The sequence below is a fragment of the Cebus imitator genome, unplaced genomic scaffold (genome assembly GCF_001604975.1).
Source record: "Cebus imitator isolate Cc_AM_T3 unplaced genomic scaffold, Cebus_imitator-1.0 Scaffold548, whole genome shotgun sequence".
Classification (NCBI taxonomy): Eukaryota; Metazoa; Chordata; class Mammalia; order Primates; family Cebidae; genus Cebus; species Cebus imitator.
This window is the reverse complement of record NW_016107863.1, coordinates 1,192,829-1,207,935: the sequence shown is the minus strand read 5'-3', so window position 1 is coordinate 1,207,935 and position 15,107 is coordinate 1,192,829. Positions and strand designations below refer to the sequence as shown.

Below are 15,107 nucleotides of genomic sequence, written 5' to 3'. Positions count from 1 at the left end.
AAATCTACTTCAGGGTTTTGTGGGGTTTTTTCTTTTTGAGACAGAGTCTTGCCCTGTCTCCCAGGCTGGAGTACAGTGGCACAATCATGGCTCACTGCAGCCTTGACCTCTAGGGTTTAAGCGATCTTCCCACCTCAGGCTCCTAAGTAGCTGGGATCACAGCTGGGCACCACCATGCTTGGGTAACTTCAGGGATTTTAGAAGGGGAATTTAAGCCATTTATTTTAAATAGGGTAACAATTATTAGACCCAAATGGTATGTTTGACATCAATTCTATTGAATTTATCTTTATCTTTCTCTGTCTTCACAAATACAGTTTATCATTTGTTTGCTTCTATTTTGTGGATTGAAAAGATGGTTGAAATCTTGTTTTATATTCTACTATTTAAATGGTTTAAAAGAGCTCCACCTCTTCCATGCCTAATCCTCAGAGGAAAGCACTGTTTGGTTTTTGTCCTTCCCATATTTTACCTATGATTTTATAGACATAAAATATATTTATATTGGCATTAATCAATATAGAGATGTTTAGCCATTAATATGCAATCATATATGTTTTATTTACAAAAATGGGATCATGTTATAATTTTTCATTCTCACCAATAAAATATGGACACTGTCCAGACCAGCTCATATAGCTCTCCTCCATTCTTCTATAATAGCTACATAGAATTCCTTTGACTATATGTATCATTTCCTTATTAATGGACATTTAATTCCTTCCCAGTTTTTTGCTAGGTTTTGTATTACAAACAATACTCCAATAGCTATTCTTGTGCACAAGAATTTTTACTTATCTGTTTTACTATTGCTTTGTCTCAGAGTAGTCTCACAGGTAAAACTGCTGGGTATTTGCATATTTCAAATTTTAATAAATGCTCCACAACTGCTTTCCAAAAAAGTTTTCTTAATCAACTAAGTCCTTATATTTTTTAAATTATGAAAATCAGAACAAGGACTATTGTGTATCATTACCTCCCACCCAACCATCAATTTTCTTGTCTTTATCCACCCAATTTATCAACACACAATTACAGTTGCGCTTTATCATGATTTTCCATATATAATTTCTACTTCAATAAGAGCATTGTTTTTTTTTTTACATTTGGTTTTGTTACTCTATTATCAAAGTTCTAATAAAATCTATATTTAATTGGTTTCCATGTTCAGTTGTTATATTACTCCATTTTCATATTGCTATAAATAACACCTAAGATGGATAATTTATAAAGAAATGAGGTTTATTTATTTATTTTTTTGAGAGGGAGTCTTGCTTTGCTGCCCAGGCTGGAGTATAGTAGCATGATCTTGGCTCACTGCAATGTCTGCCCCCTGGGTTCAAGCGATTCTCTGCCTTAGCTCCCTGAGTAGTTGGGATTACAGGCACCAGCCACCACACCCAGCTAATTTTTGTATTTTAGTAGAGATGGGATTTCACCATGTTGGCTAGGTGGGTCTTGAACTCCTGACTTCAAGTGATCCTCCTGCCTTGGCCTCCCAAAGTGCTGGGATTATAGGCATGAGCCACCAAACCTGGCCAAGAAAAGAGGTTTAATTGACTCACAGTTCTGCATGGCTGGGGAGGCCTCAGGAAACTTATAATCATGGAGGAAGGCAAATGAGTACTAAGGCACATCTTACATGGTGACAGCAGAGAGAGAACAAGGTGGAACGTGACACACTGTTAAATCACCAGGTCTCTTTGAGAACTCAGTATGGGGAAAACAGCATGGGAGAAATCTGTCCCCATGATCCAATCCCCTCCCACCATGTCCCTCCCATGACACGTAGGGATTACAATTCAACATGAGATTTGTGTGGGGACTCAGAGCCAAAACACATAAGTTGCAGTTCTGAATGTCTGCATTTTTATTTCTATCTTGCTGTCTCGATGTATGTTTTAGAGGAGTTTTTTTTAGGAAGGTACAAGAGTAGTATGTTTCTGAATTCCTCGATAGCTTGAGAAATCTTTCTATTGCTTTTACATCTGAATAACTTAGTAAGGTATAGAATATTTATTGACAAAATATTTTGCATTTTCAAATGTTGTTTTAGTGCATTTGATATGAATAATAGAAATCTGAGTCCAGCCAGTTTTTTATCCTTTTGTTTTTTCCTATATGTTTAATGTCACTTGTATATTTTTTTTAGTATTGATAATAATCTAAAATTTAGTATATATTTAGATGTAAGATTTTTATTTATTTTTTTGAACACTAAGAATTCTTTAGATTTGTAGACCCAAGGATTACGTCATCTCAGGAAAGTTTGCTTTTCTAAAGGTTTTGATTGTTTTATTTTATTTTTGGTTCAAGTTTTCCCTCTTTCCCCTGGGAAAAACAGAGCTTTAAGATTGGGGCTCCTTTATCTGTACTACATTGCTTACATTTCTTCTCTTATTCATCTCTTGTCATTTTCCTCTGGAATTTGGTTGCTTTCTCAGGGTTATCTTTTATATCAATTTTTTATTTTCTACAGTGCCCTTTCTTCCCTGTCAGTCTCCAATACTAATTTTTAGTTTGTATTTGTATCTAGAGTTTTCTTATATTTTTGTTGTTCCTCTCTTTTCTTTTTGTATCTCTACCTTCACCGGTATTTTTTTTCTTTTTATATTTTCTTTGTCAGCTTTACAAAGTTATCTAGGAAATACCTTCTAAATTAAAAAATAGCATAAAGTTATTTCATCTATATGATCTTTTTTTAATTTCTCAAAACAATATTCTCTCTTTAATAAGGAGTGCTTCTAGTGCTCCCATTTTTGTTTTTGAATTGTTTATTTTAAACAATTAATGGCCAGAGAGTCCTCCAGGTTCCTGGAGTGTGCGGTGAGAGGAACATTCTTAGCCTCCTCACTGCTGACTTGAGTGGTTTCCTTTAACTTTCAGTGCCTTGCAGGCAACATGGGTCTACAGATTGTGGTAGGGTGTATACATCCTTTGGGAGGATAGGTTATTTAAACTGAAAACCCAGTTTGCAATGTTTTTGAAAAGCATGCTTCATTTAAGTCTGTACATCCGCTCCAGTGTTCACTCCTTGCTTACCTCGTCCTGGCTCCATTTGAGCTCATAAAGCTTTCATCATGGGTGACTAAGCATTCCGGAGAGCAGTGCAGCTCTTCCTGGCCCTTATGTTCTCCATCATGTCTATTCTGTGAGATATAGATCTGAGCGGATGCATAGAAAGAATAATAGAGGGACAATTGCAAGGACTTTTTTAGCTAGATCAGAAGATAAATGTCACACAGTGGAAGGATGACCCCTGGTGTGCTTAGGTGAATGCCTCAGAGTTGGTCAAAGAAAATGTGGCAGGAGGGGGGCTCAAAGTTTTAGCCTACCTCATTTGGTATTGTATGATCTATGCCAGATTCCAGAGGTCAGAGCATATAATATATAGTCCAAAAATATAATCTCAGTCCTTCATTTCAAAGGTGTGATTGTTAGAATCCTGCTCAGATTTTGGCCAGTGTGGTTTTCTTGTCTCTCTCTACCTTTTTTTTTTTTTTTTTTTTTTTTTTTTTTTTTTTTTTTGATTTTGTTTTTTGAGACAGTTTCACTCTCGTTGCCCAGGCTAGAGTACAAGGGCGTGATCTTGGCTCACTGCAACCTCTGCCACCCGGGTTCAGGCGATTCTCATGCCTCAGCCTCCCGATAGCTGGGATTACAGGTGCCCACCACCATGCCCAGTTAATTTTGTATTTTTTTAGTAGAGATGGAGTTTCATCATGTTGATCAGGCTGATCTTGAACCCGACCTCAGGTAATCCACCCACCTTAGCCTCCCAAAGTGCTGAGATTACAGGTGTGAGCCACCATGCCCAGCCTTGTCTCTTTTATTTCTGACAACACTGTTGGGTTTTTTGGTTCCAATTCTCCATCCTCTCTGTATTCATGCTCTTTATCCTGTGACCTTGCAGTTCTTCCCATCATTGAGTGGAGTCTCTCCATATCATTGAATCTGGGCTGGCCTCATAATGGGGTTTGGCCAGCAGAATATGGTAGAAGTGACAGTGTGCTGGTTCTAAGACCAGACCTCAGAAGCCTTGCATACTTCTCTCTCTCTTGCTCCACCTACTGCTATGAAAACAAGACTGGAATAGCCTGTTACGGGATGAGTGACCACATGGAACAGAGCCAAGTTGTCCCAGATGAAGTTGTCCTGGATCAGCCAGCTCCCAGGAAACCTGCCAACTGCCCACACAAAGGAGTCCAGCTGAGATCAGCTTAGTCTGGACTAGATCAGCAATTTGTAGTGGATTTATACAATTATGTAGCTCAGGAGAAATAGTACATGATTGTTAACTAAGTTTTGGGATGGTTTGTTAGGCAGCAATAACTAACTGATGCATTACATTTAATCACAGGAGCTGTTTAAAGATCCTTGACATAAATGCAAATTGCACTTCTGCTACGTTGGAATGATTTACTTTCCTACCAGGAGAAATACAAGTCCTAATCTCACTGCATGCTGACTAGTATTTTTTTTTTTTTTTTTTGATGTGTAATTTTGAGGACAACTAAATTGATGGAAAATGTGTCTCAATTTAATTTGCACTTAATTGAGTCATAGGGCTATTTAAGAATTTTTCATGCATACATTACAAATTTTAAATCATCCATCAGTTTTTTAGTACGTTTTGCCCACTTTACTTTTGTGTAAATTGGTTTTAAAAATTTTTTTAGGTAAAACTTAAAAAACAAATTTCAATATTTCACTCTCCTCAAAACACTTTTAAACTTAGTCATATGCATTACAGCATGTTGAAATCTCCAAATGGACTTGGAAAGAACATTATTGATGGAATGAGCCAAGGAATATTGAATGCTACCACGTATTAATCACAATGCTGTAAACTTCACATTTGTTATTTCACTTAAATCTCAACAATTTTTACGGTGAAAAACATTCATAAGTAGTTTTACAGATGAGAAAATTGAATTTAAATAAATTGCATAAGAATACAAACAAGTAAACAATCAAACCAAGTTTTAAACCTGGGCGATTTGTCTTGTGTCTGTGCTCTTCACCATCACCCTCTTGCTGTTCCTAAATGAAGCCTTCACCTTTCTAAAGGTATTTGTTTCTAATTCCTTTTTTGTTTGTTTGTTTTTATCTGGCGGTGTTTTAATGCCTAAACACACTTTGATTGGATTAGTGAGAATCTTTCTGGCATGTGATAAATTGTTGATAAGCATTCATAGTTCATATTTCTGTGTCACTTTTGTCTTGTGCTTTTTAATAAGTATTTTGATGGAAAGGTGGGTGAGGGCAAATTAGCCAGCTGCCCTCCTCATCTGACACTTGTTATCAACATCTCCCTTTTATATTTAAAATTTTAATTTTGGTCAACCTATCTTAATAACCTAAAATTATTACAAATAATAATTTGTAAAATTTACACACTGTAAATTTTGCTTCACAACATATTTTTCATTTATTTATAATTAAAACAAAAAGACACAAGATCTCTCGATGTTGCCCAGGCTGGACTTGAATTCCTGGGCTCAAGTGATCCTTCTGCCTCAGCCTCTCAAGGAGCTGGAATTACAGATATATGCCACCACACCTGGCTTTTGCTGTATTTAAATGATGAATCTTGTTTCTGCTCCTGGAAAAATCTTTAGAGTTTCTTTAGGGTTCTCCATTACTTGCTGAATTAATTCTTTTTTTCTTTTNTTCACTCTTGTCACCCAGGCTAGAGTGCAATGGTGTGATCTCGGCTCACCACAACCTCCATCTCCAGGGTTCAAGCGATTCTCCTGCCTCAGCCTCCTGAGTAGCTGGGATTACAGGCATTGTGCCACCAGGCCCAGCTAATTTTTGTATTATTGGTAGAAATGGGGTTTCTCCATGTTGGTCAGGCTAGTCTCAAACTCCCAACCTCAGGTGATCCACATGCCTTGGCCTCCCAAAGTACTGGGATTACAGGCGTGAGCCACTGCACACGGCACTTGGGCACTTGCTGAATTAATTCTAACAGCTAGAGCAGGGCATGTTTGGCCTACCACAGTATGTCTCACACATTTGCTTCCAGTCTAACACCACTCTCTTTGCTCCAGTTAAATTGAACTCTTTACCATTTCCCAAGTACATTCTGTTTGTTCTGTCTTCTGCTTTTTCATGTATGCTTTTCTTTCTTCTTAGGATGTCTTTTGGTCACCCAACAAACTTCTGCTCTTCATTCAAAGCTCTATTAGTGGAGGCTTTTCTAGCCTCCTAGCCGTATTAGCATGGCTGCTCCTCTCACACTGACAATACATCTCTGTCTTAGCACCTGCATCATATTGTACGTACATGTTTAACTTGACCACAGGCTTAGTGTAATTGATATTTACACTGCCTCTCATAAAGTAAAAGCTCAGTAATAAATTATTTAATTAATAAATAAAAATCTATGTAATAAATAGAAAGGAGAGCTGAAATAAGGTGGGAAAAAGAAACAAAAGACACAGATTGGAAAGCAAGAAATAAAACATCCTCTATTCATAGACAACACTGAAAATTCCAAGAAATCTACCCAAAACTCCTAGAATGAATAAATGAGGTTAGCAAAGTCACAGGATACATAATAAATAGACTCACACATACACACACAAATCACTGTTTCTTTTTTTTTTTCTATTCTACCAGTGAATGAGTTTTAGTTATGTTTTTTATTTTCCGTATTTTGTGGTGCCTTGACATCTTAGGGGTTTTGCAGGCTTGGAAGAAACTGCCCCTTCCAGGGCTAGCTAATTCCTAGAGATAGCAAAGGTGGGCAAGTTGTTTGATATGAAGCCCACCATTCATATGTAAACCAACCAATCCAGAGTCCACGCCCACAACCACCTCCTTTATCCAACTCACACAACAAGCTAATCTCCCTTGCCCTAAGTCTTCCCAGGGACAAGTACAGGACGACTAGAGACCACCTCTATAGCCCACAGCCACTGAAATATTGAATCTATCAAATCCTAGACTTGTTCAAACTGGCCTGCCCTGCCTCCCCATTCTTTCCCACGGGATACTAAATGGAGGCTCTGGCTGGGTGTGGTGGCTCACGCCTGTAATTCCAGAACTTTGGGAGGCTAAGGCAGGCAGATCACCTCAGGCTGAGAGTTCGAGAACAGCCTGACCAATGTGGAGAAACCCCGTCTCTACTAAAAATACAAACTTAGCCGGGCATGGTGGCACGTGCCTGTAATCCCAGCTACTTGGGAGGCTGAGGCGGGAGAATTGCTTGAACCCGGGATGCAGAGGTTGCGGTGGGCCCGAGATCGTGCCATTGCACTCCAGCCTGGGCAACAAGAGTGAAACTCTGTCTCACGAAAAATAAAAAAAATAATAAATAATAATAATAAAAATAAATAGAAGCTCTGAGCCATGCTCTTCCGGGCTGCTTCTGCCTCCTGACTGACTCAGGAACTCCCCTGTGGCCCTGCGCGGTATGTCATGCTTCCTGTTTTAAGGCTCTGTGAGTATAAACTTCTCTCTTCAGGAGAAATAAATTTCCATGTCTGTATGTCTGCATGTGCGTACTTAATTAAAACAAATCTAAGTATACTTTAATACAAAGTGAAATTCAAAATTAAAATCAATACGTTTTACAATACTACCAAAAAATATAACTCTTAGAATCTATGTGTTCCGGAGAACAGCATTCAAAAAAAAAAAAAAAAAAAGAATCTATGTGGAAACTCTTAGCATCTGTGTAGAATTTACATGCTGAAAACTTGAACTACTGATGAAATAAATCAAAGGAAACCTAAATAAATGCAAAGAAATGCTAAGTTTGTGGGTTGAAAGGTATTAAGAAATTGGAAGATTGTTAAAATGTCAATTCTTCTGAAATTGATCTATAAATTTAACACAGTTGCAATCAAAATCCTAGTAGGAATTTTTTTGTAGATATTGATAAACATTCTTAAACTGATATGAAAAGGCAAAGAAATGAAAATAGACAAAATAATGTTTAAAAAGGACAGAATTGGAGGGTTCACACTGCTTGATTTTAAGGCAGTATATGTCTACAAAATAATGTATTTGAAAAATGATAGAAAAATCAGAGGCACAACATAGAGAATCTAGAAAGAGACTCCCACAAATATAGCCAAGTGATTATTGAAAAGTTGCAAAAGCAATTCAATCAAGAAAGGATCATCTTTTCAATAAATGGTGTTAGAAAAATTGGATATCCCACTTGCAAAAACAAATAAGCCAGCAAATAAAGTCAGCATTCATACCCCACACCTAAAAAATAGTAAGAATTCAAAATGAACCAAATACTTAAGTGTAAAATGTAAAATCTTAAACTTATAAAGCAAAACACAACTCTCTGTAACCTTGGTTAGTCAAAAGAGTTCTTAGATATACTGAAAGCATGCAAATTGACAAATAGAACTCTATCAACTTTAAAGATGTTTACCCTATGACAGAAACTACTAAGAGAATGAAAAGACAAACCACAGATGGGGAGGAAATATTTAGAAATCTTATCTGACAAAGACATTGTATCTAGAACATATAAAGAGCTCTCAAAAGTGAGCAATATAAAAGCGAATAACCCATTTAAAAATGAGCAAAAATTTTGAGCAGACACTTTACTACAAATGATAGATAGATAGAGGATAAGCACAAAAGTAGATCTTCACCATCATTAGTCATTAGGAAAGTCCAAATGACAATCTTGTATTATTGGCTACAATTTGATCCTGTGCAGAGACTGTGTGAGATATTGCACACAGCTTGAACAGCTTGGTCCTTTTCCTCCACGAGTTATAGTGCACTCATTTCTGACATTATGGTGAAGGCCTGTCCTCAAAGATAAAGCCCCTGATCGGTTCAAGTCATCATTTTCTGGGTATTATAGGGACCACTTGTGAATGACGTTCTGTTTGCTGGTCTTTATGGGCACCTGGCCTGAGATGAGCAGGTGAGCAGTCATGTCAGCCCCTCTCTCAGTCCTCCTGGGCCTCGAGTTACAAAAGATGGAAGACATGGTTGCATGGGTATTATGATAACACAGGTGTTTGTATATGCTTCTTGAAATGCCTTCATCACCTTATGCCATTATATAAGGCTAATGTTAGGAGGGGCGTATCGGGACTGTGACTTACTATTATTCTATTTATAACAGTATTTTGAGTACCTTAGAAACAGTAAGTATGACTGCTAAGATGGCTTTAAAATTCATGCCATATCTTTTCCTTTCTCCACCAAATACTCTTCTCTTTAAGGTTAGGGCAGCTGATATCTGCAAACTCTAGGTTCAAGGTCTTCTGCTTGAAACAAGACCTTAAGGAAATTACAGAACTCACATAAGCATTTTTCTTTCTTCTGTAAAATAGTATCATGCTACCCAGACTACAGGCGGACTGTTAGGAATAAAAAACAAAACAGGCCAGGACCGGTAGTTCATGCTTGTAATCCCAGCACTTTGGGAGGCTGAGGCAGGAGAATCGCTTAAGCTTGGGAGTTCGAGACCAGTCTGGGCAACTTGGTGACAACCCATCTCTACCAAAAATACACACACACCCCCAAAAAAGTTAGCCAGGCATGGTGGCATACACCTCTACTCCCAGGTAGTCCGGGAGGCTTGCTTGAGCCTGGGAGGCGGAGGTTGCAGTGAATGGAGATTGCGCCACTGTATTCCACCCTGGGCATTGGAGTGAGAACCTGACACACAAAAATGAAAATAAAGGAAAATACACAGGAGTCTCTATGTGTTGCCATTGGACGTGGCCTATAGAAGCTGCTCTACAAGGTGCTTCTTTATCTACTCAGGATGTGAAACTTTGTGTACTGCTACTTTAATATCTTTTGTCTTCAGTATAAAAAAAGCAACTCCTCAGGGGAAAATAAAGCACACCACAAGGATTGCTACATCAATAACTTCTATGAGAGATGTTGACTTGTCATGTCATCTCCATGATGGATAGAACAGAGCGCAAACATCTCTGAGCCAAGTTGATGCTGATTCACTGAAAATAATGAGGTGAACATTTTGGCAATTAGTTGAGGTAAAAAAATATATCCTTTATTGTGGTTTGGTGACATTGTGCTAATTTAGAAACCATGGTTTATGTGAGAGTTTTTGTTTTCTTTCAAGTCTCTGGTTGGAAACATCACATGGTTGGTTGCTGTTGCTGTTTACTGCCACAGCCTGTCCAAGTCTATTCTCGGAGAGTTTTCTTCATATAGGAGTTGATACTAATCCAAGTGTAAAATCCGGAGAAATGTGTGCACAGCTTTCTGCGTGGCTTGGTAGCTGAGGTTCAAAAAGTGATGTGCTTTGAGCTCATCTGACCAGAAGATCTGACTGTTGTCAGACAAAGAAAATGGTCTGTCAGGAAAGGACTGGGTACCCCAAGTGGAATAAGGAAAGAGAAGGGCTGTGCTCCTTGCAGAAAGGGGCACAGCTGGTGAAGCTGCCTTCGCATTGTCCAAAGTTCCCACTTCTGGAAAGTTCCAGTTCTAAGAGTGAAATCAACGCCAAGAGGCAGGTCAGTAGAATGAGAGCTGCTGAGAAGTGTGGTTGGAAGGGGAAGGAGATTTGATTTTGGGAAGTCTGTACTCAGGTCTTCAGGAAGGAGTTCTGAAGTCAGGGTGAAGCCTTTGTTTATTCTAGAGGAGGTGGGGTTCGGGGTATGGGAAAGAAAATAACTTCTCAGAAAATGAAAAAAAAAAAGCTCACGTAGAGGATGCTGTGCAAAATAATAGGAAGGAATAAATCAGCATTGTAGAGAATGTGGTTGGTTCATAGAATCCCAGGCTCTAAAGATTATGTGCTCAAAGCCTCTGCATTTTATGTGAACATACACAAACCAAATGTCGACCAAATGCACAAAAATGTGCATACATGGAGCGGCGAGCCACCAACAGTAACCAGCATTTCACTTCTCTTTGCATCTCAGTTGGCTGTCCCTAGTTCTAGCATTCTGACACTGTGTGCAGTGTAACAGAAAACCCGGTTTGGAAGCTAGGCTTGCCCAACAATAGATATTCTGGGGTGATTTTCATCCCTTTGCTTTTGTCATTATGATGTTTGCTTTGTGTGCTTGTTGTGCAAATACAGGACTGTTCCCGAAAGGTGCCTCTGAGCATTCTTGAGTGTAAGGTAAGAGAGGAAAGTGTGTAAGACAGAGGCCAAGAACACCTGTCACAGGGTAGCCGCCTAGAGTGTCTGTACCGCATCCTTTCTGCTACACTGTTTGCACACACACAAAAGGGCCGAGGAGCCGGGGTTGGTGCTGGATCTGCCCAGTACGCGTGCCGGGTGTTGGAAGGATGGGGCCGGCGGTAACAAGAATCAATATGTATTTACCGCTGGGGCGGGGGTGGGGGCGCGCGGAGGCTGCAGGGCGGGGCAGCGCTAATGAGAGCAAGCCCGGCTTGTGGTTGGTTCTGGAGTCTGGTACCCACAGAGGAGCAGGCAGGGAGGGAGGGGAAGCAAGCGGGAGGATAAAGCGATGAAGTGTGCTGCGTTACCGCGCATCAGGCGCTGTTGCTGGAGCCGGAACACCGTGCGTCTCTGACCGAACCGGCCCCCTCCTCGCGCATACACTCGTCGAGCGGCGCGCGCCCCTCCGCCGTAGCAGTAGCTGTGGCCGCCGCTCGCTCTGGGCACCCGGCAGCCAGAGCGCGGCGAGAGCGGGCGGTAGCCAGGGTCTCCTGCCCAGCAAGTCTCAGGCTCCCGGTGCACTATGCGGGGCACGTGCGCCCCCCAGCTCTAACCTGCGCGCTGACAGGAGCATGATCTGTGCCCAGACCAGGGCTGCCAAGGTAAGCGGGCGTCGCGCGGGGACACTGCCTGCCGCCCCTTTCCCCCGCCCTTCTCTGGGCGGCTTCCCCGTCGCTCGCGAGGCCCCGGCAGCGCCCTCCCTTCCAGGGGCCGAGATCCACCCTCCTCCCCACCCTCTCGCTTCTCCCGCGAGGTTCAATTGTCAGCCTGGGACGCGCCGCCGCCCGGACAGGACCGGCATCCCCGGGTGGCGACCCCGGCTTGGGTACGGCAGGCGCACCCGGCCCTCCTGTGGGGCACTGAGAGAAACAAAGAAGCCCCCAAGCGGGTTCGCAGCGCCTCCCCCGCCCTTCAGCGCCCTCCCAGTGGCGAGGAGGTGTCAGGGGAGGGGGCGGAGAGACCTACGTAATCCCCCTTCCCAGCCCACACCCACCCCTTGTGAACCAAAGCTCTGGATTTGCGCTTCGCCTTGGGCTCGCTTTTGAACAATTGTGTTGCATGCAATGCCCGTGGTTAGCCCAGCGAGCGCCTGGAGCGTCCGCACGGGTTCGCCCGTGCTCGCTCGAGGGGCGCGTGGCCGGGCCCTGTCCTTGCTCCCGTGGATGGTGCAGGAGGGGAGGAGGCGCGATGTGGGTGCTCCCCCAGCGCCTCCAGGTTCCCGGCCCGCTGCGCCGCTCAGCCGGGCCTGCCACCTGAGTTTTAGCGGGAGCAGCCCGTCATGTCGCCTACCGTATTGCGACTTGCAGACAGGCAGGGAGGGAGCCGCCGAGAGAAAAAAAAATGCGTCCGGTCCTTTTTTGGCTGGAGGTGCGCTTCCTGCTACCCCTACGTTCCCAGGCGGTGCCAATGCAGCAAAATCCGAGGGCTCAAACAATGTGGCCCCTCCATCCCCGGCTCCGGGGCATTCTGATTGCCCTGCTGCTTGACGTCCCGGCCGCTTGGCTGGTTTTCAGAGCCATGGATGCGCGGTGTCTCTGTCTTGCACACAGAGGCTGGGCACCATAACTTCTTCCCTGCCGAATTTCAGCGCGTGGGGGGAGCTGGCAGGGACACAGGCTGCAGAGATGCCCGGCTTCCTGTGGTTCTGGGCACCGCGCGCCTCAGTCTGCATTGGGCTGACACCAGATAGCATGTGGGGATTTTCCTAGTTGCCGAAGAAGATATTGTTTGACGTTGCTGTAGTTTTGTGCTTACTTCTCTTGGGATCTGCAGTGGGCGATTCTCCCCTTGTTTTTTCCCCTCTTCTCTTTGAAAAGATGTCAATGCTATGTTCGGCAGAAATGGATACAGCAAGAGCAGCATAGTTCAAACATTGAGGGAGGCATCTACTCTCTTTTCCTGGAACTTAAACGCGATTTAGGAGGGCAGATGCCCTACCCGAAAAGGCCAACCTTTAAAGACCCGGGCAGTGTTGTGGTCCAAGCCGTCTCAAAGCAGGTGGCCAGATCTGCGTTTCTCATCAGCGGACTCGCTCCGGCTGTGGCTATTACGGTAATTCATTCTAGATTGGGGATTGATTTTAAAATGTGTGTTTTCCACTAAGAAGGGATTAGAGGCCACATGCCCACCCTGGTATGAATGTGCGTGTCTGTTTGGTGGAGAGATAGATTGTGGTAGAATTCCCTGTTGCCCGTTTCCTCCGCTTGCTGCCTCCTCCGGAATGTGGCATGGGAAAAACAAAGCGCTATTTTAATTCCTAGACCTCCAGGCAAATTGGCCGTTAGAGTGTTTTATTTAATAAACCACGTTCTGACTAATTCCACACTATAATCCCAGTCTAGTGCAGTTGGCTGCTTTGTAGAATGACAGTTCTCTCTCTCTCTTTTTTTTTTTTTTTTTTGTCTGGGATAGTTTTTTTCTTGAAGGCAAATTGCTGAAGTTTGTTTAGATTGTGACATTATTGACTTGGTCGGGAGGCCACATCCAGAGCTGGAACAGCCCATCAATGCATCAATACAGAGGGACTGCAGCTGCTGCTATTTGTGTATATAGCATCATTTGACTTGATTCCTTTCACACGCTGGCTTTCAAAGATGGATGTATTACAAGATCATTTTGAGCTTTACCTTCTATTATGCTTCCATCTGACATGATTGTTTACAAAAGAAATATTAAAAGGCCAGGTGTGATATGGAAAGACAAGCCTCAGTCTCATTCCTTATGGTAAAGGAAATTGGACTGGCTGGTTTCTATCGTTCTTTCTGGTTTCAGCATTCTGTGGTAACTGACAGAGGAGTAAGAAAAGTTATTCAGTGTTGGAAAGGCAAATAATTACAACGTGAGCCATGTAAGCAAACCAAGGATTGATTATAGAATCTGTGGCTTATTTTTATACCTTTCAGCTTTTAAAACCCAAGTGTCTGCATTTTCCCCATAAGTGAAATTACTCACCAACTCAAACAGGTCATTTGTTCTTTTTTACTATAGCGAAACATTTGGTGGGGGGTTGGGGAAAAGAGAAGAAAATTGAATTAATTGGATAACAGGTTTTCTCCTTTTGTGGAGTTATTCATTCCAGCTGTCTTGGATAATTGAGAATTCGCTTTTTCCAATAATTGGTTTTTGTCTGTTTCTAATGAGACACTCTAGATAGCTGTTTCATCCTATGCAGTAATTGACAATGGCATGAGACTTACTTTCTCTGATATAATTTGGTGTTCCTCATAAAACTTGCTAGCACTGTTGCTTGTCATAAAAAATGGGTGAAGCGATGATTGTTCTAAACAGGCAGGCAGGCAGCATTTTCATGCTCTCATGGTAATTTTTATAATTTAAGTATAGTCAAGGTATTTGGTTGTTGACTCATGCTTAGCCATACAATTTTCCATAGTTGTGCACTCATTTAAGTTATAATCAAAATAACATCCTGAAATTACAGTCCCTGCAAGGCATAATTAACCACTTCTTCTCCTGTTTTCCCATAGCCTTTTTGTTCCTAGACCTAAGGTAGCACTTACCATATTGCAGTTATCTGAGTTGTAAATGTACCACAGTCTCCTTATCTTAAATATGGGATGAACTTCTTCAGAACGAGGACATGTTTATATTCACCTCTCCAGCACCTAGCAGTTTGCCTGATACATCATGCATTCTCAGAAATATTTATTGAGTGGATTTCAGGTGATAAAAATGCCCTTTAATTGTATAGGCAGGAGGTAGGTGGGAATCCTTCACTCTGTGAGTCAGCTGGGGGAATCAGAGAGGTTATGTAAGATGCTTAAGGGGAACGGAGAGCCAGGACTCAAATCCAGGCCTTCCACCATGCTGCCTCTGAGAGAGGCTCCACCCACCCTCAGTAAACAAACAAACAAAAAAAAACATAGAAAATGAGTTCAAATGCTGTAGGTTTGGTTTATTTTTTTTTCCTCGAATGACCTGGATTATCCATTTT

At 41.9% G+C, this 15,107-nt stretch overlaps 1 protein-coding gene across 10 annotated transcripts in view; it reads left to right on the top strand.

Moving 5' to 3' along the window:
• The first annotated feature begins 11,389 nt into the window (after nt 1-11,389).
• The window catches only part of HECW1 (HECT, C2 and WW domain containing E3 ubiquitin protein ligase 1), a 453,917-nt gene continuing 450,199 nt past the window's right edge, over nt 11,390-15,107 (top strand). For 5 of the 10 annotated variants that reach the window (XM_037733811.1, XM_037733809.1, XM_037733810.1 and 2 more), the window contains exon 1: nt 12,561-13,207. In XM_037733811.1, the coding sequence (XP_037589739.1) occupies nt 13,085-13,207 (123 nt within the window). In that variant the 5' untranslated portion in view covers nt 12,561-13,084. Of the gene's footprint in view, nt 11,758-12,560; nt 13,208-15,107 lie in introns of those variants that run through there. The other 5 variants (XM_017515385.2, XM_017515381.2, XM_017515378.2 and 2 more) reach the window with 4 other exon arrangements.